Source organism: Loxodonta africana, chromosome 24 (assembly GCF_030014295.1).
Source record: "Loxodonta africana isolate mLoxAfr1 chromosome 24, mLoxAfr1.hap2, whole genome shotgun sequence".
Classification (NCBI taxonomy): Eukaryota; Metazoa; Chordata; class Mammalia; order Proboscidea; family Elephantidae; genus Loxodonta; species Loxodonta africana.
In genome coordinates this window covers 27,743,989-27,769,621 of record NC_087365.1, presented here as the reverse complement: position 1 = coordinate 27,769,621, position 25,633 = coordinate 27,743,989, and the positions used below count along the sequence as shown (strand labels likewise).

The 25,633-nt window shown below is 45.8% G+C and overlaps 1 protein-coding gene and 1 pseudogene across 4 annotated transcripts; both read right to left on the bottom strand.

Moving 5' to 3' along the window:
• Positions 1-2,485: 2,485 nt before the first annotated feature.
• SNRPB (small nuclear ribonucleoprotein polypeptides B and B1) lies at positions 2,486-12,527 on the bottom strand. Of its 4 annotated transcripts, none has more exons than XM_064275868.1 (7): positions 12,392-12,527; positions 9,720-9,871; positions 6,929-7,040; positions 4,680-4,832; positions 4,016-4,154; positions 3,569-3,685; positions 2,486-2,645 (listed from the first exon to the last, which is right to left on the bottom strand). In XM_064275868.1, exons 1-7 carry the CDS (start codon positions 12,392-12,394, stop codon positions 2,608-2,610), a joined length of 714 nt encoding a protein of 237 aa, XP_064131938.1. In that variant the 5' UTR covers positions 12,395-12,527; the 3' UTR covers positions 2,486-2,607. The 4 variants fall into 4 exon arrangements, with proteins under 4 accessions (XP_064131938.1, XP_010589879.3, XP_064131939.1 ...); XM_010591577.3 differs by having other exon boundaries at positions 3,560-3,685; positions 12,392-12,526; XM_064275869.1 differs by having other exon boundaries at positions 2,638-2,791; positions 3,560-3,685; positions 12,392-12,526.
• Positions 12,528-18,976: 6,449 nt separating this feature from the next.
• Positions 18,977-25,633, bottom strand: part of LOC100670047 (zinc finger protein 343-like) — a 54,602-nt pseudogene continuing 47,945 nt past the window's right edge.

The following is a 25,633-nucleotide window of genomic DNA, read 5'->3' as shown; positions in this document are numbered from 1 at the left end:
TTATGTGGCAGTTTCCATGTCACATAGTCACTACGAGTCGAAATCAACTTGACAGCACCTAACAATGCCGCTTTGTGACCATCTTAACTATAGACTTTCTGGTAGAAGTAATGGAGGTCCCACAATCCAAAAATCGATTTAGGGTGTGTCTGTGACCCCAGCAGTTACACAAACATCTTTCTTCTTCCAACAGGATTTTTAGCACCTGCTTCACTTTTTTACTGAATACAAAAACAAGAGACAACAATACTGCTCAAGGAGCTACCTAGATGAGTTTTTTCCAGTATTAAAAAAAATAACCAGTTATGGTAAGCTTCCTCTTTTGTAGGTTTTTATAACAATTTTTTAAAGTTTTGATATTTTAGCTACCTATACACACAAGGCCATTTATCTAACTGCCTGTATAAAAAACCAGTTACCATCTAGTCCGTTCCAACTCATGGCAACCTCATGTATAGACATCCTTAAAAGACTGGAAGAGATCCATATTTATGCCTATCCCCAAGAAAGGTGATCTAACTGAATGTGGAAATTACAGAACAATATCATTAATATCACACACATGCAAAATTTTGCTGAAGATCATTCAAAAACGGCTGCAGCACTATATTGACAGGGAACTGCCAGAAATTCAGGCCAGTTTCAGAAGAGGATGTGGAACCAGGGATATCATTGCTGATGTCAGATGGATCCTGCCTGAAAGCAGAGAATACCAGAAGGGTGTTTACCTGTGTTTTATTGACTGTGCAAAGGCATTCAACTCTGTGGATCATAACAAATTATGGATAACATTGCGAAGAATGGGAATTCCAGAACACTTAATTGTGCTCACGAGGAACCTTTACATAGATCAAGAGGCAGTTGTTCAGACAGAACAAGAGGATAGTGATTGGCTTAAAATCAGGAAACGTGTGCGTCAGGGTTGTATCTTTTCACCATACCTACTGAATCTATGGTAACCCTGGTGGTGTAGTGGTTAAGAGCTACGGCTGCTACCCTAAAGGTCGGCAGTTCAAATACACCAGGCACTCCTTGGAAACTCTACAGGGCGGTTCTACCCTGTCCTATAGGGTCGCTATGAGTTGGAATCAACTTGATGGCAGTGGGTTTGGCTTTTTTGGGTATTCAATCTGTATGCAGAGCAAATAATCCAAGAAGCTGGACTATATGAAGAACGGGGCATCAGGATTAGAGGAAGACTCATTAACAATCTGCATTATGCAGATCATACTACCTTGCTTGCTGAAAATGAAAAGGACTTGAAGCACTTACTAATGAAGATCGAAGACCACAGCCTTCAGTATAGATCGCACCTCAACACAGAACAAAAATCCTCAGAACTGGACTAATGAGCAAAATCATGATAAACAGAGAACAGATTGAAGTTGTCAAGGGTTTCATTTGGATCCACAATCAACAGCCATGGAAGCAGCAGTCAAGAAGTCAAACGACGCATTGCATTGGGTAAATGTGCTGCAAAGGACCTCTTTAAAGTGTTGAAGAGCAAAGATGTCACCTTCAAGACAGAAGTGCTCCTGACCCAAGCCATGGTATTTTCAATTGCATCACATGCATGTGAAACCTGGACAATGAATAAGGAAGACCGAGGAATTGATGCCTTTGAATTGTGGTGTTGGCGAAGAATATTGAATATGCCATGGACTGCCAAAAGAACGAACAAAACTGTCTTAGAAGTACAAGCAGAATGCTCCTTAGAAGCAAGGATGGCGAGACTGCGTCTTACATACTTTGGTCATGTCTTCAGGAGGGATCAGTCTCCGGAGAAGGACATCATGCTTGGCAAGGTACAGGGTCAGAGAAAAAGAGGAAGACCCTCAACGAGGTGGATTGACACAGTGGCTGCAACAATGAGCTCTAGCATAACAATGACTTAAGAACGGCTCAGGACCGGGCAGTGTTTCATTATGTTGTGCACAGGGTTGCTGAGTCGGAACCGACTTGACTGCACCTAACAACAAAAGAACACAAATGGCAGCATACTGTACACTAACTGTAGTCTATTTTTAAAACAATATACCTCAGAAAATGTTCTGTATATTTTTGTATGGATAGGCCATAATTTTTTAGCAGTCACCTACTTTTGTGACCATCTTTAAGATAAATTCTTTGAAGTGAAAATGCTGGGTTAAAATGTGTAAGTGTTAGTTCTGACAGATCATCACCTTGCCCTCCAAAGAGGATATAAAAAGTCATACTACTTAAAAAGTTTTCAGTTTATTTCAACTGATTCAATGTATCATCAAATTGTGATCACTGCCAATTTCAGAGTGGGAATGTCTCATTGTAGTTTTTCTAATTTGTTTAGTATATGACGCTGTGCATCTCTAAAAAATGTGTGGTGAGATATTTTATACAGGAAGGAGCTGAGAGCATTAGGACTAATTTTTCCAAGGCAATCCTGGACTCTACTGAGTACCTATCGCAAAGATTTTTCTAAAAATAAACCACCACAGACGCACCCAGGTACATTTATAATATTCTCTTAAGAGTTTATTAGAAACTAGTTTCGCAGGCCACAGGGAAATAAAAGGACTATGTACAGCCTTACAGGAAACAGGCAGGGAGCTGAGGAGGGCCAAGATGAGTCTAGGGCCTTGGTGGGCGCATTCCCGGGGGAGGGGGCCCTGTAAGGGAAACCAGACAATCCGGTGAGACTCCCGAACAACAGCATAACAAACAAACAGGTCTGTGGTAACTTGGCCCTGGGGAATCGGGCCCACGCCTCTGTGGAGCTACTTCCGTAACTCTGTGGCCAAGGGTCAAAGGAGGCCTGAAGTAAGAGTAAGAAGTTCAGTCAGTGCCTGATCTGGACCTCGAATCCCCAGCCCCACCCCAGCACCCCCCACCCAATCCTGCAGTTATCAAGTGATCACAGGGATGTACATGGCATATGTGCTAACTGGGCACTTCTCGGGGACCATCTGGGCTCCTATGCTTATAAAACCCATAAATGGAAAACCTGAACTAAAAACAGGGATCATTAAGTTAAGCCAGGTATTATTCTGGAGGCCACTACGGCTTGGTAGAAAGAACTGGACTGGGAGTCAAGACACTGAACTCTTCCTGGGACTGTTTCCCCATCTATAAAATGAGGGGGCTGATCTGTCAGCATTTCTCAAATGGGAGTTAACCAGATATACATACTAAATAGTTATATATATATATATATATATCCAGAGCCCCCTCTTAAAATCAGTATACCCTATTCAAACCAAAGGGCATGAGAAAATTTTATGACCTTTCTTGGGGACCCTCCAATGGCACCATTTTCTAATGCCCTGAGAATACTGCCTGGGATGATGAGAAGTACCCTGGGTACAGGGCTTCTCCAACTGTTCTAAGAGGGAAGGCATGGACAATTTTAGAAATGCCTGTTCCCTCCTTCCTTTCTGGACAAAGCTGTCTCCCAATAGTTCAGTTCCCTAGGCTTAAGGCCTGGAAGCCCAGAGGATATGGTCTAAACCCAATCTTCCCTCCCATATCCCATCCCAGCAAGGCTCTAGGGGAGAAATCCAAGGTCAATGCTACCGGCACTTACCTCGCATACCTGGGGGAGGTGGCCGCATCCCCGGAGGGGGCATGCCCATTGGAGTCCCCCGTCCAGGGGGAATCCCCATTGGGGGACCCATGGGAGGCCTCATACCAGGAGGTGGGCCCATCATGCCTACAAGAGAAAAACCCCAAGAAGATAGCTCAGCGTGTTTTGAAACCATAGCAGGAAACATGTAAAAGCTATCCACCAAGTTCTGACACAGATGGACCATTCCACCCTCCCAGCTTCTGGGAGCTGGGACTTGAGCCGAAGAGCCAAATAGCTGGGCTCCTAGTGGCTCCTGTCCAGCTAGTTCCATGTCAGTCGGCTAGGCTGGATCTCAGAGTAATCCTGCTTAATTATACAAACTCATCAACAGTTTCAGTCAAGGTCACATCTCATCATGAATCCAGCCAAGGTATCCTCTATCAATTAGCATTGGTCTCCTTCTGGGCTCCTCACCTGGCGGGGGTGCTCCTCGGCCCATAGGTGGGGGAGGACCTGCACGGCCAGGCGGGTACTGGGTTGGGGCCCCTGCAATACTGGCTGTGGCAGCTGCTGCAGCAGCCGCAACAGTGCCTCTTCCTTGTGGGGTCATCACCTAAGAGAACCACAAGAGGGAAAAGGGTGAGGCAGAATGGCAGAGTACAGTGCAGCACCCTGTCCCCTTCCCTAACTTAGTAAGGAAACGATAAGACACGAAACCCCCTCAAGCTACAGCTATGGCTTCAGGCTTCCTATCCAAAACCACCTGCCAGGGAAGACCAACCCTGAATGCCCAACTTCCACCTTCTAGACCACCCAAGTTAAGGATGCCCAATCCAACTCAGAGACAGAGCCTACATTTTCATACATGACTGACAATAGCTTAAAGAGTTTACTTCGATGTTGCTATGGAATATATTTGCTCAAACAGCTGGCAAAAGTACATTTTATGCATCTCTTTAACAACATCGATGTAACTTTTAACGGCAAGTTTGCCTCTTCCCTTGATACTCAGGCCACATACAAAACAGAAAAACACTCATAGTCTGAAAGATGGTCATTCCGGACTCTTTCCAAACTGTGGACTCCCCTCTCTTCTATTTTAGCCACTAGAAGCTGGTCACTTTCCCCAACTCCTCACCTGCTGGGATGGCCCACCAACCCCACGGACTGGCCCAGCAAGTCCTGCAGGAGCCTGTGGCATTGGAACACCAGCTGGAATTCCTCTGCCAGCTGCCCTGCCGATCCCTGGGCCTCCAGCAGCTCCAGCAAGTGGTACTCGCGCAATGCCAGTCTGAAAAATAAAGAAACATCCTAAGATGTTCAGTGGCCCAGAGAACTGCAAGTACGCTTTGGAAATACCATTGCCAAGAGCACCCCTCAGATTTACAGGGCGTGAAAAGAGCTCATTAACACTATCCACCCATTATGTGCTAGAACCATTTCTCTTCTATGCAAGGTTCTGTGTCTAGCTGTCACCCATGAAGCAGGCCAGAAGAACACCTAGGTTAAGTCTAAAGAAACATGCTACAACTCAACCACTTATATGCACACCTATGAAAATTAAGCAGAGAGAAAACAGTCAGGGGACCATGCAAAATGGCACAGTAGATAAACGCATTTGACCTGGCGTAAAGAGACAGAAGATTCAGTCCCAGCTCCGACCCTCATTTGCTAGGTGACCGTGAGCAAGTAAGCCCAAGACTCTGGGACTTGGTTTCCTGATCTGCAAATGATGAGGTGGTAAAACCCATCATTGTGGTCATGCAGGCTTACACTGGGCTCCAAGTAAAGCAGCCAGCTCCGCTGGAAATAGGTACCAAGACTCATAAATAAGTGTATGTGCTTTGAACCAAATAATAAGGTAATATGCCTTTCAGATATTTATAATTGGGAAAAAATGCAACGTAGTTATCCAAAAAGGAAATGGCTAGGATAAATTACTCTGTACCCTTTTGAAAAAAAAAAAAAAAAAAAAAATTTTTTTTGATGGACTGTTTAAGTCATTAACATGATTTCTTAAAATTATACAGCAACTCGAAAAACGTTTACAACATTAAGTGAAAAAGCAGAACACATACGTATGGTGTACGTGAAGTACATAAAACAGATAAATGTGGATAAAAATAAAACCAGTTAGGGTAAGAAGGTTACTCTTTTAATTAATAATGTTTTACAACGAAAAAGGGAAAATAAATTCTACTAGATTCTCTATGTTGTTGTTGTGTGCCATCTAGTCGATTCTGACTCATAGCGACCCTATAGGACAAAGTACAACTGCCCCATAGGGTTTCAAAGGAGCAGCTGATGGACTGCAACTGCCAACCTTTTGGTTTGCAGCTTGAGCTCTTAACTGCTTTACCACCAGGTCTCCAGGTTCCCTACAGCCTGCTCTATTTCTAAATGGCACTTGGTATTAAGGAGCCAAGATGCCCTGGGATCAAATCCCAGCTTCACCACTTACTACGTGTGACACCTTGGTATATGTGGGCATAATTCATCACTAGACTGCTACAAGGATTAAATAAAATGTTGATGTGCTTGGCATGCCTCACAGAGCACAGATGCTCAATAAATATAACTATTTTTCTGTTAAGTTACGAACCAAAATACAGGTTTGCCCCACTACCCAAAAATTTGCCTTCTGCCACTTTGCTTTTACAAAGTCCTACATCAGCACCTGTTTTTGCTAACCCGAAGAGGATTCTGCTTTACGGTGAAAAGCAAAAATAGCATTTCTGTACGTAAACAGATGGTTTGGGGGCGTGCGCACCCTGCTGACGCTGGGCTCAGTAGGTAAAAACCAGATTGGCAATGCTAGACAGGCGATCATCTCAGTAACTGTGGGGGTACAGTACTCTGGGAACTCAAAGTGCCACATGTCCAAAGGGGGGCAGCAGGTCCAGGTGTTGGTCCAGGGCACTGCAGTCCAGGCCAGTGGGCAGCCTGGTCAGAAAGCTCAGCAGCTCCTCCCCCAAGGCCACTCGACTTTTGGATAGTGGGGAGAAGCCTGTATATGGTTACTCCATTTTGTTTGGAATTTCACTTAAGGCCCAGCCAGGCTTTGTCGTCACGTAAGAAATGACCCATGCGGTCTGAGGTGCCTCTTCTGCAGACTACGTACATCAACTGAGAAAGAAGATCGGTAGAAAGAGGGCTTTAAAGTTAGAAACGCCCAAATTCTAATTCCACATCCCCATTTCTTACTTGAAGGCAACCTCTTTAAGATTCCATTTATTAGCAGTAAAAGGGGTATAAAACCTTACACCAGGGGATGTCTGTAAGGCCTATGATGAAACTCAAGAGAACCCAACGCAGAGCCTCGCTCATGGTAGGTCCTTCCTTCTACAGGGCTTCCTGGCCTTTTACTGGCACCCTGCGCTGACTTACATCTTTGGGAGGAGGTCCCTCTACAGTCATCGAGACCAGGTTCTCTCCTCGCAGCAGCACGAGACCAAGGACTCGCTTCTCTTCCCTTTCTGCTTGTTTTGAATTCTTTGGCCTAAAGACAGGTTTAGGAGAAGACAAAAAAGTAACATTAGAGAGAAAGTAAAGTTTCTCAGGGGCCTCCAAGATTTGCTTTACACTACATCTCCTGACAAATGGTACATAATCTTTCCCCTAAGACAGCCTCTCTGGATGGTCTTCAAAGGTTGAATTTATAATCCCTTAGGTGAATGTCTACCTGTTTCCTATCACATCAAAGGAAAAGGATGAATACACCAAGAGACAGAACAAGAGTCAAGAAAGCCCAGCCCTAATCATATTGATTAAGGGTAGGGTTGCATAGCCAATTACTGCAACTGTGATCAGTAAGTTGTACACCTATAAACAGTTGAAGTGACAAAAACAGTGCGGAAATTTACAACAACAAAAACAAAGAGTAGCTGCCGAGGCTGCTTATGTACAATCAAGATTTGGTTCCTTGGTTTGGAGGTTTAGGGTCATGATTTCATGGGCCGTTCAGTTAACTGGTCTAATACTGTGCTTAGTGCTTCTGCTCTACCTCCTAGTTCACTGTGTAGTGCCTGAGGTCTTAAAAGCTTGCAAGCAGTCATCCAAGGCACAACAACTGGTCTCTACTTGCCTGGAGCAACACAGGAAGGAGCATCAGGAATAGGAGGAAAAATAGAATGTGTGGCTGATTACCTCCATGAACAACTGCCTCCTCTGTTCTGAGACCAGGAGAATTGGATGGTACCTAACTACCATTACTGGATATTTTGATCAAAGTATATATAGAAAAACCCTGATCAAAAGGGGGAAAATGTAGAAGAGAATTTCAAATTCTCTTGGAATCTAAACTTTCTGGAGCCACTGAGGCTAGATGAACCCCTGAAACTATTGCCCTGAGATAATCTTTAAACTTTAAACCAAAAATAACCCCTGAAGTCATCTTAAAACCGAACAATAGTTTAGCTTAACTGGAAAGATTAGATAGGAATCTCAGATGGTGGTGAGTTTATGTTAATGAAGAACAACTCAAAAAAGGAAGGTGAGAATGGTTGTACAACTCAAGAACGTAATCAATGTCACTAAATTATACATGTAGAAACTGCCGAACTAGTCTATGTTTTGCTGTGTATATTCTCAACGACAAAATAAAATTAAGAAAAAAGGAAGCCCAGCCCTGACTCGATGCTATCCCACAGCAACTATGAAGCCCTTTCCATTGCTCAAGTTTTCTTTGCTAGTACCCCGTTTCTTTCCTTTAGCATAAGGCCTCGCCAATATCAGGAGGCTGCCTGAACGATTCTCCAAATCACCTGACTCCCACCCAACCCACCTACACACAACATCCTTCTAATACCAGGTGAACCCCACAGGCCTACACCTCTGTCCCTCACATCAGAAACAGAAGCCATAAAGGAAAAGGTAAGAGTTAATTACTTAAAAATTACATATCTGTTCCTCCAAACCACAAGTGAGAGCAGCAAGCCCCAAACCACCAGAAAACAAAGGCATAAAATACATGGAAACTGGAAAAAATAACTGCAACAGGACAGGCAAAAAAACAAGGAAGTGAACATCCAAAAACAAGGGAAAGGCAATGACAAAACACCCTAATTAAAAAAAACAAAAACAATCTAAAGGTCTCATTTTGATATTTTATGTTACAAGTGATTTTGTCTAGATGGGCATTTTTTGCTTCTTTTTTAGCTGATTTTTTGAAAATTATGATTTTTTTATTTTTTGAAAATTATGAGCATGTATGTCCTTTCAAAATACAGGGGAAAAAAAAACTTCTGGGCATTTTAATTTTTTTCTCAAAGACCTTCCTGTATTTTTAAAAATAATTTTATAATAAACACTTTTTTTATTTTCAGAATAAAATCAATTTTACTTAAAAAATAGGAGGGAACCTCCTAGAATCATTCGGCATCGATCTGCTAGTCCCTTCTAATCTGTGCCTAGCACTGCAGGAGTCCCTGCGGCATTTCTGCCCTGTACTTCTTGGCTCTGAGCCGCGGAAGAAACAACATGCCCAATGGGAATCAAAGCATTCACAGCCATGACAACGTAACTGGGCCACTACATGCAGCAGAAGAGAACAGTAACAGAACCACTTTGGGCCTCAAGTTGCCTCGTAAGGACAGAAAGCTAGAGCAATCTTTCAATGGGCCTGAAGTTTAAGATCTGCAAGTCTTTAGGCAAAGGAGTCATCTAGTAACTTTTGAAATTGTAGGAAAGTAGAAAATATCTCCCAATGTTTTTATTAAATGCCAACAAAAATCGCTGGCCCCAAACCCACATGGGGAGCTGAGCACTTACCCTGAAGAGGGTCAGAGGCTTCTTAAAGCAGTTTCAGACCAGGCTGCATTGGGAAAGCCCTTTAGGCTACAGCTTTACAAATAGGCAATGAGGCCAGAAAATCAAGCTCTCCCCCCTTACACACCTGTGGGGAGAACATGACAGCCCTTTACCCCAGTACCCAGGGGCACAAAAAATAGAGAAACAAAAAGCCTAGCAGCCCTCCTCACAACTTGTACTTTACCAGAAGTAGAAACAAGGCTTGCTGGGCTAAGGCGGGAGATGTTTTAGTGTCTAATGTCCCAATTAAGCCTGCCCTCTAAAAAAGGAGAGCAAACGGAGAGAAACCAACTAGCTACACAAACACCTGTCACTTGCCCCACCCACCCAACCTTCTTCCTCCCCAGTTCTGCCGCCTCCCCCTCCTCACTTGATCTTCCTGAACTCATCACAGTCACAGAGGATCAAGTTCATATGTTTGTCGAAAGCCTTGAAGGTGCCGATGAAGATACGGCCATCTTGCAGGATGCACCTCATCCTGTAGTCAATGTGCTGCAGCATCTTGCTGCTCTTGCCCACAGTCTGCAAAGAGAAATCGGCAGAGGTGAGACTCGAGCTGTTCTGGACCCCTACACCCCAGGCCTTCCTAAGCTCCGGCCACGGCCTTTTTTACCCACACACCTATCTCTCTCAACAGATTCTCAGCTGTTCCTGCCACCCCTTCCCTGGAATTCTCCTATGTTACCCTCTGTTTTCAGCCCTGATCCCTGTCCTCTGCTCTGCTATTCTCCTCTCAGTTTTTCACATATTGTAATTGCCTTTGTCTATGTTGTGCCATAGTTTTCAGGGATGAGAGTCGAGGGTGTCCACAAACTAATCAACTCCACCCACAATGGAGATGAGCCATCTCCCACACTGCAGATTACAGATGTGTGACCTAAGTGCTGGGCAATACACACATCCCGTTAAAAAGACTGAGCAAAGGAAGAGCTGGGATGGCACTAAGAAGGCTGAAATCTAATCAAGAAGCTTGTTATCAGAAAGGAGTTGATTTGCTTAGATGTGAGGAACATGGATCCCCAAATCAAGAATTCCTTAATGTGCCTACAAGACTGCCTTTGGGTGAGGCAAATTTTCTAATGGCCAGGGTGCTAGCCAATTTGAGCACATAATAGTCTTTAAGAATACACAGCTTTGTTTTGTTATACATATTTTTACCACAACAAAAAAGAATATATAGGTTGTTACACTATTTCTAAATTAACCCAACAAACCTCTGCTTTTAATTTAGTTTCCAATGTTGTTAGTTGCCAACAAATGTAGCTTTGGCAAAATAAGGGGAAAGGCTATTATTAACATCCCAGTGTGAACCATCAGAAGCTCTTGGCAGTTATACTTCTCTAGAAACAAATGACTTGGCATTTGATCTATATATCAGCCTCCCATCAGTCTGGCTGGTGTGAGCCAATCCTAACTTACCCAATTATCGAGTGCCTTCTATAAACAAGACACTGAGCTCACATAACGGGAGCCCTCATGGCGTAGGGGTTAAGAGCTCAGGCTGCTAACCAAAAGGCTTGGCAGTTCGAATCCACCAGCCACTCCTTAGGAACCCTATGGGCAGTTCTATTCTGTCTTATACGGTCGCTATGAGTTGGTATCGACTGGACAGCAGCGAGTTTGAGCTCAGATAAGGACAAGTTTCTGAACTTACAAATGCGTAGATCGGCACCCTGACTCCGCTTTACTATCTCCTGCCACCCTGAAGATCATTGGTTATGTGGTTCAGTCTCCCTTACACGACTACGTCAACCGGCTTCTGAGCACATGAAACTGACCCTTTATGGCAACATTCATTGATCCACCTGCGTTGTAACAGTTCTTATTAGGTTCTCACTGTGTCTCAGAGGATATATGATAAGCACTGTACATCCTTTGCCTCATTTAATCTTTGAAACTGGTCCCATTATTATTTCTACTTTACACATAAGGCCACCCAGGCTGGGAGAGGTTAAGTAACTTGCACTGTCTCACACCTGGGAAGCTGTGTTTGAATCCAGGCAGCCTGAATCCCATGCCTATTCTTTTAATCAATGCTCTAAACAATATCCGAACAGGTCTCCTTACTTCTAGTCTCACCCAATACATCAGAGCTTGAATGATTTTTCTAACACAAAGAAGTTCACATCATTTTGCTGGTTAAAATCCTTCAATGGGAAGCCCCATTACAAAAAAACAAAGTAGCACACAAGGTCTTTAGTATCCAGCCTCATCTTCTACTCCTCTCCCTCCCTTTTCCCCTTCAGAAACTCTCCCGCTACATTGCACGTCTATAATATCCCTTCCCGTTCCTGCTGGGAAACCTCCAGACAATTCCTTAAGAGTCGACTCAGGAATCCTCTATCCTAGAAAGCATTTTTGCCCCGCCCCCCTGTTACTTTTACCAACTCCTGATTACCACCCTGCGCTGTGAATATCTGTGTCCCCAACTACAAGGTGAACTCAGTGGAGGAGTGAATATTTTTCATCCTGTAGCTCCAACGCCTGGGCAGTCAGACATACTCAGTACATACATACTGAACAAACAAGTTGAATTCTCCCTCCAAGCATTCTCATTCGCCCTCCCGTTTCCTCCTCCCCGTTCATTAAACCCAGGGAGGCTACTTTCCGGCCACAAGCCCACCCTCCCCTCCATTTTTCCCCAACTCCATCTCAGCCCCTCACTCTTTTTTCACAAGTCTGAGCCCTTTCCCGGGTCCACGGCTCTAGCGCCTGATCCGAAACCCTGGACACACAGCGACTCAGCAGATGTCTACTCAGTGCCTACCGCCAGGTCCCAGGCACTGTGGCTACAACGGTGTCGGCAGGCGCGTTCTACGCTCACCCCCACCAAGTGACCCGGGCTTCCATCCCTCGACTCCTGCCTTCCCTTCCTCCACTCCGCCGAACCGCCCGGGTCCGGACCTCCTCTGCCCGTAACGAGCGGCTGCGGCCTTCATCGCCAAGACCGGCTCCAACCCCTGGCCTCCTCCCGGATCAGCCGCTGTCCCCACTCTACAACAAACTCAGCAGCTCCCGAGCTGTCGGCCCGCGCCCCCTCACCATGGTGGCGGCTCTGATGGCTCAGATCCCCCCCGGATTCGCCTCTGCAGAGGCCTAGACGCCACTCAGTAGCCCGATTCCCGCCGCCGCTACCGGAAATGCAGCCGTCGGTAAAAAGTGGTCGGGTAGAGCGCTACTTCCGTTCCCGCGCTCGAGTTCCGGACACGGCGCCGCTCTGTGAGCTCAGCGGAGGGGCGGGGCGTCGGGGCGGGGCTAACAGCAGGCTGAACTTCGCGGAGACTGTTAGGATCCTCTTCGGACGCCCTCCTTATTTGAATCCGTACGCGGTCTGCTCCCCGCTCGCCATTACTTCCCCCACCATTCACTCCTCGCTGTCTCCTCTCCAGACACCCTGTTCCCTTTGTTTTTCCCTGAACTTCTTGATGTGATTCAGCCCCAGCACTTCTGTATTTGCTGTTGGGGCTGCCTCTTCCCCCAGGTATGTGCATGGCTCATGCGCTGACCTCCTTCAAAATTTAAGCTCAAATAACAGTTTCTCAGCGAGGACTTCCCTGGTCATCCTGTTAAAACCGTAAGCTTCCCACCGACCCCAGCCCCTATCCCTGCTTTATTTTTCTCTTTAGCATTTATTGTTATTTAAACGCTACACAAGGGGTCCTGGTGGTCACTCCGCAGGAGAAAGATGTGGCAGTCCGTTTCTGTAAAGATTATAGCCTTGGAAACCCTATGGGGCAGTTCTTCTCTGCCCTGGAGTCACTATGAGTCAGAATTGACTCCATGGCAAGGAAAAACACTACGTATTTTTGTTATTTTGTTTATTACTCTCCCCTCCAACACACCGAGAATGTAAGCTCCATGAGGGTAAGGATTTTTCTTTGTGTATTGCCCACACCTGCAGCACTTATAACAATGCTTACTACAAAATAAGGACTCAGCAAATATTTGTTGAATGAATAAATGAATCTTATCCAGTCTCGTGACTTTAAAATACTACCTACGTGCTGAAAACTTCCCAAGTTTATTTCTCTAACCCTAGTTTCTCCATTCAACTTTTATATCTAGTGGCCTGTTTGACATGGATGTCCAAGTTTGTTGTTTTGTGTCATCAAGTCAGTTTCAACTCAGCAACCCACGTGATAGGGTAGAATTGTCTCATAGTGTTGTCTAGGCTATAATCTTTACAGGAGCAGACTGCCAGGTCTTCTTCGGAGCCTCTTGATGGCTTTGAACCGCCAACCTTTCACTTAGCAGCCAAGTGCTTAAGCACTGCACCACTAGGGCTCCATATGGATGTCTAATATTTATATTAAATTTAACACGTTGAAGAGAATTCTAGATTCTATTCACTCTTCCCCCAACAATTTCTCTGCCAGTGTTCCCCATCCTGGAAGAGAGCAACACCAGCATTGAGCAGTTACTCAGGTTAAAAAATGAAATGCCAAACTGGCAACATCCTTGATTCCTCTCTTTCTCAGTTTCTCTGGGCCCTACTTTCAAAAGGTCTGGAATCTGACAGTTTTAACCTGGTCTGCTTCTAGCACTCTAGTCCCAGCCACCATTATTTCTCTCTTGGATCATTGAACAAGCCCCCAAGTGGTCTCTGCTTCCACTTCTGCTCCCATAGCACCCACAGGGAACCTTCTATAATGTACTGGGATTATGTCAGCTGTGGTCACTGCCCTGCTCCCCACTTCGCAATGACTCCCCAGCACACATGGAGTAAAATCCAGCCCTGCATGGTCAGGCTGCTGCCTCCTCCAACTTCATCTTTCAACTTTTTCCCTCATTCATCATGCTCCAGCTACGCTGGTCTCCCTGCTGTTCAAACCCAGCAAGGACAGCTCCCACCTCAGGTCTTTTTCTACTCCCTCCACCCCCCGGATATTCATATGGCTGGATATTCATATGGCAGAGCCTTTACTATCTTCAGGTCTCTGCTCACATACACCTCCTCAGAGGTTTTCCTGACATCTAGCCAAAAGTGTACCCATCACTCAGTCCCCCATCCTGCTTTATTTTTCTTTGCATATCATTTATCACTCTAGTGTTACATTGTATACTTACTCGTTCGGTTTCTTGTCTTTCTCATTAGTACATAAGTTCCAGGAAGGGACAGGGAGCCTCGGTGGTGCAATGGTTAAACTGCCAGCCTAAAGGCTGGCAGTTGGAACACACCAGCTGCTCAGCAGGAGAAAGATGTGGCAGTCTGCTTCCATGAAGATTACAGCCTTGGAAACCCTATGGGGCAGTTCTACTCTATCCTACTGATTCACTGTGAGTCGGAACTGACTTGCTTAATATGTGCCAAATATTTTTGAACGCATGCATGCATGATGTGTTAGGAGGCAGGTAACTTGGGGGCAAGAGAACAGCTGAGAAGCCAGTTCTGGTTCTGCCACTTACTGGATATGTAACCTTGGGCAAGATTATTCATCTCTCTGAGCCTCAGTCTCCTCATCTACAGGCTGACAGGAACAGGACGACAAACATGGCTATTGGAGGTGGTGTGAGGGTACGAAAATACACGCTAAGTGTTTAGAATAGTGCCTGACAGTAGTAAGTATTCTGTAAAACAGCTCTTGATAGTAACAGTTCGGAGACTCATCTTGGCACTGAATGCTTTTGACCTTATTTCTGGTGGGTGTGCGTGTCTGTGTGTGCATGCGCACGTGACTTAGCCTGCAAGTAAGAGGATTCCACTGTGATTCATGTGTGTACTCCTCGTCCCTAATACAGTTTCTGGCCTATAGCAGCAAATCCTTCTAAATGAATGAGAATTAGTCAAATGGCGGCTATTTAGGAGATAGAAAGTTAAAATGATGGATGGCAGTATAGTCTGGGACACAGGAATGAGGTTTATAGAAAAAAATAACAGCGGAGTGGTTAAAGCGCGTGCTTTACTACTGGCTCCTCTACTGACTGGGTAACCTTAGGTGTGTTTGTTAACATTTCAGTACTTCAGATTCCTCATCTGTAATACTACAACCTTGATAGGGTTGTTGAGAGGATGAAATGAGAATGCAATTACGAAGCCGAGTACTAGGACTGGCATGGAGTAAACATTCAATAAATATTAACTACTATTACAAAACTGAGTAGCAAACCACCCCACCCCAATTTATTGGCTTAAAACACCAACAATGTCTTGTTTTATGGGTTTACTAGGGGAGTCTTCTGTTGCTCTCCCCGGTATTACCGTGCTAATTTGGCAGATAGATTAGTGCTGGATAATCCATGTGGCCTCACTCATGTATCTGGAGGTGCTGGCTATCGGCTGAACCTACCTCTCCAGGTGGACAGCCCAGACTTCTTCACACTATGGTCTCAGGACAGCAAGAACAGAAGCTGCAGGTCTCATGAGACCTATGTTCAGAACTGATGCGGCATTGTTGCTGCCTTATTCTGCTGGTGGAGAGCTGTGTCTGTGGGAGTCCTCTTAAATTCTCCCCCAGCTTCTACATCCAGTCGATCACCAACTGCTTTTAAGACAAACCTACAAACTCCTATCACCTCTTTCAGTCCATACTCCTATCACTATAGTTCAGATATAAATTTTGCCTGGACAATTGCAACACTTCTGACTTCCCAAATTTATCCTAGTGTTTCCACGTTGTTCAATTCTCATCTTTCATTCTCTTAAGTTTCCTCTCATATTCCTCCAAGCATGTCTTCAACCCCCGTATAATTCCTGTACCAATATATTCAGCAGCAAATCTCATGTTTCAAAGTTTAGGCAGACAAACCTCCAATCTGTCCACATTAATTTACTCTCTAAGAATTGTTACAGGTTGGGCTTCTCTCTCAAAAGACAAGTAAGCCTCTTTTAGTGGCAGCGTTCACTAGCCTTGGAAGGTATAGGCCCTGCTACGTTTACCCTAGGGTATTAGAACAGACACAAAAGAGAGGCAGCTAAGACAAAACTATCCTAAGTACCATTAAATTCATAAAAGTAAGCTCTCTTTCTCCCAGTCAAAAAATAGTCTTCTAGCTCCCAAAGGAAGCGGAGAGTGGGGAAAAGGTGGAAAGTGATGACCAGCTGGTTTCCGCATCATCACAATTACTGGGTCAAATATACATGCTAAAATTGACATTCTTTTTTCATAATCCACTACCACCTTTCAGAAAACTCAGCAAAAATCAACATGAAAAAGACAATTCTGAAACTGAAGGTGAGGGATAACGGATGGTTCTGAATTCAAGGTCATGGCTCAAAAAATGGGCAGAGCTTTCGGAAAATTAAATGCAATTGCCAAAAAAGGGGTGGGGCTCAGGCTTTTTGGTGTGGGGTCAAAAGGTGAGGCCAGCAAGGTTGCCCAAAGGAACTTGAGTGCGAGCTTCCTGATTCTCTACAGTACTTCCAACCCCCAATCTGGGTTTGGTTCCCTCATTAATAGGACTTGTCTGGGCTCTGCAGGCATTTGAGTTTGAGACCATTGACCTAATGTCAGAAATAAGCCATCGGCTCCTAACAAAACAACTATGCTTATCCTCCCTGGGCATCCCAGCCAAAATCCAGGGAAGCAGGGCATCTTAACCTCCCTTTCTATAGCTCTCCCCCTTCCTCCTACCCTCCTTCCTCTGTGGGAGATCTCAGCACACCTCACTTCTGCTTCCCTCTGGGATAGAGTAGGGGGGATCTGATTCCAGCAGACCTTCTGAGAGACGGAGGAGTAATCCAGTAGTCTGGGGAAGCCCCTGGCAGGTCTGGAAAGATGACCCCTTTGCCCCCCACCTCTGCTAGGCTAGAACTGACAGTCCATTCCCAGGGCATGGCTGAGGTTGCTACAGGTTATGGGGGATTTCACTAAGAAAAGTCTGCACCATTTTCTCTTCATTTCCATCCTATTTTCCCAAGGAAGGTGCTGGTTTTCTTGATGGCATTTCTTCCCCAAAGCAAGGAAGGGGCCTTGGGTTATCTGGAAGCCTCCCTCCTCAAACCTCTAGACTATTGTCATGGACTGAATTTTGTCTAGCAAAAATTTTGTCAACTTGGTTAGGGTATGATTCCCACTACTGTGTGGTTGTCCTCCAAACTGTGATTGATGTAAGTTTCCTCTGTGTTGTAAACCCTAATCCCTGCCTGTGGTTAATCTGTCCAGATTCGGTTATGTTAAAGAGGATTAGGGTGGGATGTAACACCCTTAATCAGGTCATATCCCTGATCCAGTGTGAAGGGAGTTTCCCTGGACTGTGGCCTACATCACCTTTTATCTTATAAAAGATAAAAGGGAAGTGAGCAGAGAGTGAGGACCTCATACCACCAAGAAACGAGCCAGGAAAAGAACGTGTCCTTTGGACCTGGGGTCCCTGCACTGAGAAGCTCCTCGACTGGACAAGATCCATGACAAGGACCTTCACCCAGAGCAAACAGAAAGAGAAAGCCTTCCCCTGGAGCTGGCACCCCGAATCAGGACTTTCAGCTTCCTAGACTGTGGGAGAATAAGTTTCTCTCTGTTAAAGCCATTCACTTGTGGTATCTCTGTTATAGCAGCACTAGATAACCAACACAATTACATATCCATGTACACTTTCCCTGTGGCTTCCAGTTCTGACTGGAAACAATGTTGATGTTGAGGGGGCAGTTCTGGCAAAGGGACACCACGGCAAATGTGGCAAAGGATGGGGGCCCACATTCCCAGGCGCTCCCACCCTTTCCCCCACCTGACCAGACATAGGAACCTCTAGACATCTGACTTCAAGGTGAGGAAAAGTGGGTACAGGCCGTGGGGCCAGGGACTCCTCTGACATTCTTCCATGCCCTGCTTTGATGGGGTGTCAAGAACACTACTTTTTCTGATTCTCGAAGTCTGATATCCATCCTGTGGACCTGGGAAACAAATTTGCTGCAGCCAAGGCAACCCTCTCTAGTGAGCAGCTATTGCCCCAGGACACAGGGTAAGAGCCAGGACGTGCAGAGTTGTCAAAAAACTGGGCAATTTGGGTTCTGAAGGAAGAGCACTAGAGACAGGTGTGGCTAAAGGGTCAGGTCCTTGGAGTGAAAACCAACGCAGGTGGTACGGCTAGGTTGTCTCTGAGCAGTTATTAGAACAATGTGGAAGTGTCACTAGCAGGACTGGGTCCCAGGATCAGAGGGCTGAGGGGACATGGCTAAAGGACCTTACACCTGCTATTAGAAATGTGTCCATCTGACATAGAGAAGCCCAAAGCAACAAGACTGGGGAAGTTTGGGCATGGAGAAGTTTGGTTCTGACCCTGGAATCTGGAAGGCTCTGGAAGGCTGATTTAAGGGCAAAGGAGAGTGGACTGGGACCGGAGCATTAGGCAACAGCAGAACTTTGAACAGTGGAGAAAGATTCAGCAGACCAGACCTGAGTAGAGACTAGAAAGAAGGAAAACCAGGAAAGAGGGCTTTCACAGAAGCCAAGTGAAGTACAGAAAAAAGCGATCAGGTAGGAGAAGCAGGAATCCAGCCCCTGGAATTGTGGGACATTCCTTCTCTTCACCTGGCCTCTGTCTCCAAAACCTTGATCACTGCTCTCCCCATGCAAAGGATCAGATTCTCCGATAAATGTATCTAGGACTTATTTTCTCTCATGAGTTGAATTCATTCAAGAAACTTGGACTGCCAATTTGAATTCCATGTAGCTTTCAGGACAGATGAGGAACACAGCCTGAGATATGGTTTATTAAAGGAAAATTTTACCACAGTGGAAGGACAACAAAGCATGGGAAAGAATAGTTGTGTGAAAAAAAAACAAGCTAACCGCTCTTAGATTACTTCAGTAAGCCTTCTCATTTTCTATTCCGTTGGGTTACAGGATGTGGAAACATTTGTCTAGTCAGAAACCCCCTCAGAAGTGGGTGAAGTAGTGATTTGTAGGCAAAATTTTGTCGTCTTAAGTCAGTTGAGGAGGAACACTGGAATAAAGTTCTACCCACAGACCCTGCCCACACAGCTCTTCTCCCTGAGCGTGTTTTCTGGAGCAAGAGGCAGCATAACTTATCACTAAAGCACCTCACATTCTCCCTGCCCACATAATGCTTCCCTCTTCCTCCCTGAAAAAAGCTGTTCTCTGACGTATAATGAGGTGTGCCTTTTCCCCAAATTCTTGCCCATTCTTCCTGCTCACATAGAGCTTCTGTGTCCTCTGCTGTGAGATGGAGTGATTTAAAGTTAAAGCATTGGCCACACTAACTGCACAACCTTCTGATCCAAGTGTGCCTTCTGATGTCTGAGGAGGTCTGACTTCTGGCTAAAGCCTCATGCACACTCACTGCAGACATGGGGCTTCTCTCCTGAGTGAGCCTGCTGATGTCTAATGAGGCTTTGCTTATAGCTAAAACCTCGCTCATACTCCTTGCACACATGTGGCTTCTCTCGAGTGTATCCCCTGGTGGAGGAGGAGATCTGACTTCTCGCTAAAATCCTGCCCACACTGCAGACACAAGTAAGGCTTCTCACCTGAGTGTGTCCTCTGGTGTCGGATGAGATTTGATATGTGGTTAAAGCCTCGGCCACATTCCTTGCACACATACGGCTTCTCCCCTGAGTGTGTCCTCTGGTGTATAAGGAGGTGCGATTTCTGGTTAAAGCCTCGCCCACATTCCTTGCACATATACGGCTTCTCTCCTGAGTGTGTCCTCAGGTGTATGTGGAGGTGTGACTTCTGGTAAAAGCCTCGCCCACACTCCTTACACACATGTGGCTTCTCCCCTGAGTGTGTCCTCTGGTGTATAACGAGGTATGATTTCTGGTTAAAGCCTCGGCCACACTCCTTGCACACATGTGGCTTCTCCCCTGAGTGTGTCCTCTGGTGTATAAGGAGGTGAGATTTCTGGTTAAAGCCTCGCCCACACTCATTGCACACATATGGCTTCTCCCCTGAGTGTGTCCTCTGGTGTATAAGGAGGTATGATTTCTGGGTGAAGCCTCGGCCACACTCACTGCACACATAAGGCTTCTCCCCTGAATGTGTCCTTTGATGTCTGATGAGGTCTGACTTCTGGCTAAAGCCCCGACCACACTCATTGCACATATATGGCTTCTCCCCTGAGTGTGTCCTCTGGTGTATAAGGAGGACTGATTTCTGGGTAAAGCCTCGGCCACACTCACTGCACACATAAGGCTTCTCCCCTGAGTGTGTCCTCTGGTGTGTACTAAGATTTGACTTATGGCTAAAGCCTTGCCCACACTCACTGCACACATATGGCTTCTCTCCAGAGTGTGTCCTCTGGTGCATAAGGAGGACTGATTTCTGGGTAAAGCCTCGGCCACACTCACTGCAAACATAAGGCTTCTCACCTGAGTGTGTCCTCTGGTGTGTGGTGAGATTTGACCTGTGACTAAAGTCTCGGCCACACTCACTACAAACATAGGGCTTCTCCCGTAAGAGGGACTTCTGGTTGGTGATGAACTTCAATTTCAGGCCACAGACTGCTTCATCCTCTCTACAGGTGACTGCTCCAAATCCTGAGCTTTCTAATTCCTTCAACCCGTCATCTGTTTCCACGGAGTTTACCCTCTGGGCTGAGTTGGGCTCTGTTCCTACCACTGTGTTGCCTTCTCTAGGGCTTGCTGACTGTCCTTGGGGTGGGCTGGAGGATGCCCTTGAAGTCTCTCTCTTCAGTGTCCTCCCACACAAGGATCTGGAGACTTCTTTCTTTTGACCTTCTGTGTTTTCACTCCAGCACCTTTGATCAGGGTCCTGCTGCTCTGGCTGCTTCTGATGCCCTGGGCTGGAAACCTCTGGATGAAAGTGATTTTCTGCACAAAAGCCTGGGAAGATCTGAAGCACATGCTGGCTGAGGAACTGCTGACAGGAGACAGCCAGAAGGCAGGAGGAACAGGGGTAGATTCCTGGCTTCGGTTCTGCCGAAGAGAGAAAGGTTTCCGTTAGAGTAGCCAATCAGTGGGCTGTGCTGCATTCTCTCATGACAGACAGTATCTCATTGCCAGAGTCCCTGGGTGGCACAAACACTAACCCCTCAACTATGAGCTGAAAGGGTGGTGGTTATGAAGACAGGCCTGGCTGTTTGCTTCTGAAAGGTCGCAGCCTTGAAAACCCTACAGAGCAGGTCTACTCTGCACACATGGTGTCACCATGAGGCGGCACTGACTCTACAGCAGCTAATAGCATTCTTATTGCCACACTTGTAACCGAGAATACATACAACACAGTGTTTCCCACCAATAATTCATTTATATTCCACTTTTACAAAAGAGGCCCTAGTGGCTCCGTGGTTAAAACACTTGGCTGCCACCCAAAAGGCTGGTGGTTTGAATCCACTTGCCACTCCACAGGAGAAAGATGTGGCAGTCTGCTTCCATGAAGATTTACAGCCTTGTGCATTATGCTGAGTGAAATTAGTCACAAAAGGACAAATACTGTATGAAATCACTACTGTAAGAACTCAAGAAAATGTTTAAACACAAAGAAAACATTCTTTGATGAATAAGAGTTTAGAGTGGGAGGGAGGGAGAGGGGTATTCACTAACTAGACAGTAGACAAGAATTAGGTGATGAGAAGGAACACACAATATAGAGGAAATCAGTACAACTGGACTAAACCAAAAGCTAAGAAGTTTCCTGAATACAATCAAACAAAGGGACAGAGTAGCAGGGGTGGGGGTCTGGGGACCATGGTTTCCGGGGACACCTAGGTCAGTTGGCATAAGAAAGTTTATTAAGAAAATGTTCTGCATCCCACTTTGGGGAGTGGCGACTGAGTTCTTAAGTTAGCAAGCAGCCATCTAGGATGCATCAATTGGTCCCAACCCACCTGGTGCAAAGGTGAATGAAGAACACCAAAGACACAAGGAAAGTATTAGCCCAAGAGACAAAAAGGGCCACATAAACCAGAGACTCCATCGGCCTGAGACCAAAAGAACTAGATGCTGCCTGGCCACCACCAATGACCACCCTGACAGGGAACACAACAGAGAGTCCTGATGGAACAGGAGAAAAGTAGGGTGCAGAACTCATATTCTAGTAAAGATTAGACTTAATGGTCTGACAGACTGGAGGAACCCCCGACTCTCTACTAATCCAGAACTAAAGCCCCTGCTGAAGCCAACGCTTCAGACAAACATTAGACTGGACTATAAACCATAAAATCATTCTCACGAAGAGTGTGCTTCTTAGTTCAAGTAGATACACGGAAGTAAACGCGCAGCTCCTGTCCGGAGGCGAGGTGAGAAGGCAGAAAAGAACAGGAGCTGATTGAATGGATACAGGAAATTCAGGGTGGAACGGAAGAGTGTGCTGTCACATTATAGAGGGAGCAACTAGGGTCACATAACAGTGAGTGTATGGGTTTTTGTATGAGAAACTAATTTCAGCTGTAACCTTTCACCTGCAGCACAATTGAAAAAAAAAAGGATTTACAGCCTTGAAAACCCTATGGGGCAGGCAGTTCTGCTCTGTCTTAGAGGGTTGCTATGACTCTGAACAGACGTGTCAGCAGTGGGTTTAGCTATTGCAATCCAGTTAATGCACACCAAAAACCTCTTCAACATGTCAGCCAGACTAGGACCTTCTCAAGTAAGCATCAGACACTATTGTCTTGTAAACAGCTTCTATTATAGACTTTTTCTCCTACTAAAACCCTGAGCCAAGGACACAACTGATATATACCCGTGCCCGCTGCTATCAATTCCGACTCACAGTGACCCTATAAGACAGAGAGAACTGCCCCATAGGGTTTCTAAGCAGCAGCTAACAGGTTTGAACTGCCAACCTTTTGGTTGGCCATCAAACACTTTAAGCACTGCACCACCAGGGCTTGGAAACATTGATAACTGCCTATAACACTTTGCTGTTACTTGGTGTGATCTTTAACGTTGTGTGTCAGCTTGGCTGGGCCGTGATTCTCAGTGGTTTGGCAGTTGTGATGTAGTCTGGCAGTTGTATAATGATGCAGTCACGCCCATGATGAGATCTGATGTAACGTGATCACCTCCATGAAAGAATCTGCTGAGTAGCCAGTCGGTTGAAGGGGCGTTTCTATGAGGATGTGGCCTGCATCCCCTACCTGTAAACTTTTTCCTCGCTCCAGGCTCCCTGGCTTTCTCCTCGGCTGTGGATCTCCATTCAGCTCATCGGCATCTGATATCTGGTTCTTGAGACTTGGGCAAGCAACCTGCTGTCTCAACTGCCGGTCTTGGACTTGTCAGCCTTGGCAGCCATGAGCCAGCAGCCCTCCATCTGGTCTATGGATCTTGGGTTCATCAGCCCCTCCAGCTACTTGAGTCAGGAGAAGCTTCCAGCTTGAAGCTTGACACAGGGACTTGGGACTTGCCAGTCTCTACAACCACATGAAAGCCATTTTCTTGTGATCAATGTCTGTCTATATATACGTGAGTCACTTGTTTTGCTTCTCTAGAGACTCAGCTGTCATGGACTAAATTGTATCCCCCAAAATATCCGTGAACTAAGCTGGGCCATGAGTCCCAGTATTGTGTCCACCATTTTGTCATCTGATGTAATTTTCCTATGTGTTGTAAATCCTATTTCTATGATGTTGATGAGATGGAGGAGTGGCAGTTATGTTGATGAGACCTACAAGATTAGATTGTGTCTTAAGCCAATCTCTTTTGAAATATAAAAGAGAAGCTAGCAGAGAGACATAGGAACCTCATACCACCAGGAAACAAGGACCAGGAGAACAATGTGTCCTTTGGACCCAGGGTACCTGCATTGAGAAGCTCCTCAACTGGACAAGATCCATGACAAGGACCTTCACCCAGAGCAAACAGAAAGAGAAAGCCTCCCCCTGGAGCTGGCACCCTGAATCAGGACTTTTGGCTTCCTAGACTGTCAGAGAATAAGTTTCTCTCTGTTAAAGCCATTCACTTGTGGTATTTCTGTTATAGCAGCACTAGATAACCAACACAATTACATATCCACGTGCACTTTCCCTGTGGCTTCCAGTTCTGACTGGAAACAATGTTGGTGTTGAAGGGGGAGTTTTGGCAAAGGGACACTAAGGCAAATGTGACAAAGGATGGGGGCCCACATTCCCAGTCGCTCCCACCCTTTTCCCCCACCTGACCAGACATAGGAACCTCTGGAAACCTGAATTCAAGGTGAGGAAAAGTGGGTACAGGCCGTGGGACCAGGGACTCCTCTGACATTCTTCCATACCCTGCTTTGATGGGGTGTCAAGAACACTACTTTTTCTGGTTCTCGAAGTCTGATATCCATCCTGTGGACCTGGGAAACAAATTTGCTGCAGCCAAGGCAACCCTCTCTAGTGAGCAGCTATTGCCCCAGGACACAGGGTAAGAGCCAGGACGTGCAGAGTTGTCAAAAAACTGGGCAATTTGGGTTCTGAAGGAAGAGCACTAGAGACAGGTGTGGCTAAAGGGTCAGGTCCTTGGAGTGAAAACCAACGCAGGTGGTACGGCTAGGTTGTCTCTGAGCAGTTATTAGAACAATGTGGAAGTGTCACTAGCAGGACTGGGTCCCAGGATCAGAGGGCTGAGGGGACATGGCTAAAGGACCTTACACCTGCTATTAGAAATGTGTCCATCTGACATAGAGAAGCCCAAAGCAACAAGACTGGGGAAGTTTGGGCATGGAGAAGTTTGGTTCTGACCCTGGAATCTGGAAGGCTCTGGAAGGCTGATTTAAGGGCAAAGGAGAGTGGACTGGGACCGGAGCATTAGGCAACAGCAGAACTTTGAACAGTGGAGAAAGATTCAGCAGACCAGACCTGAGTAGAGACTAGAAAGAAGGAAAACCAGGAAAGAAGGCTTTCATAGAAGCCAAGTGAAGTACAGAAAAAAGCAATCAGGTAGGAGAAGCAGGAATCCAGCCCCTTGAATTATGGGACATTCCCTCTCTTCACCTGGCCTCTGTCTCCAAAATCTTGATCACTGCTCTCCCCATGCAAAGGATCAGATTCTCCGATAAATGTATCTAGGACTTATTTTCTCTCATGAGTTGAATTCATTCAAGAAACTTGGACTGCCAATTTGAATCCCATGTAGCTTTCAGGACAGATGAGGAACACAGCCTGAGATATGGTTTATTAAAGGAAAATTTTACCACAATGGAAGGACAACAAAGCATGGGAAAGAATAGTTGTGTGAAAAGAAAACAAGCTAACCGCTCTTAGATTACTTCAGTAAGCCTTCTCATTTTCTATTCCGTTGGGTTATAGGATGTGGAAACATTTGTCTAGTCAGAAACGCCCTCAGAAGTGGGTGAAGTAGTGATTTGTAGGCAAAATTTTGTCGTCTTAAGTCAGTTGAGGAGGAACACTGGAATAAAGTTCTACCCACAGACCCTGCCCACACAGCTCCTCTCCCTGAGTGTG

Excerpts from the sequence above, each read along its gene's own strand:
- SNRPB (XM_010591577.3), bottom strand. Across the intron at positions 7,041-9,719 it reads GATGAGTTCAGGAAGATCAA|GCCAAAGAATTCAAAACAAG; the intron begins GTGAGGAGGGGG and ends ACCTGTCTTTAG. Across the intron at positions 4,833-6,928 it reads AGGGACCTCCTCCCAAAGAT|ACTGGCATTGCGCGAGTACC; the intron begins GTAAGTCAGCGC and ends TTTATTTTTCAG.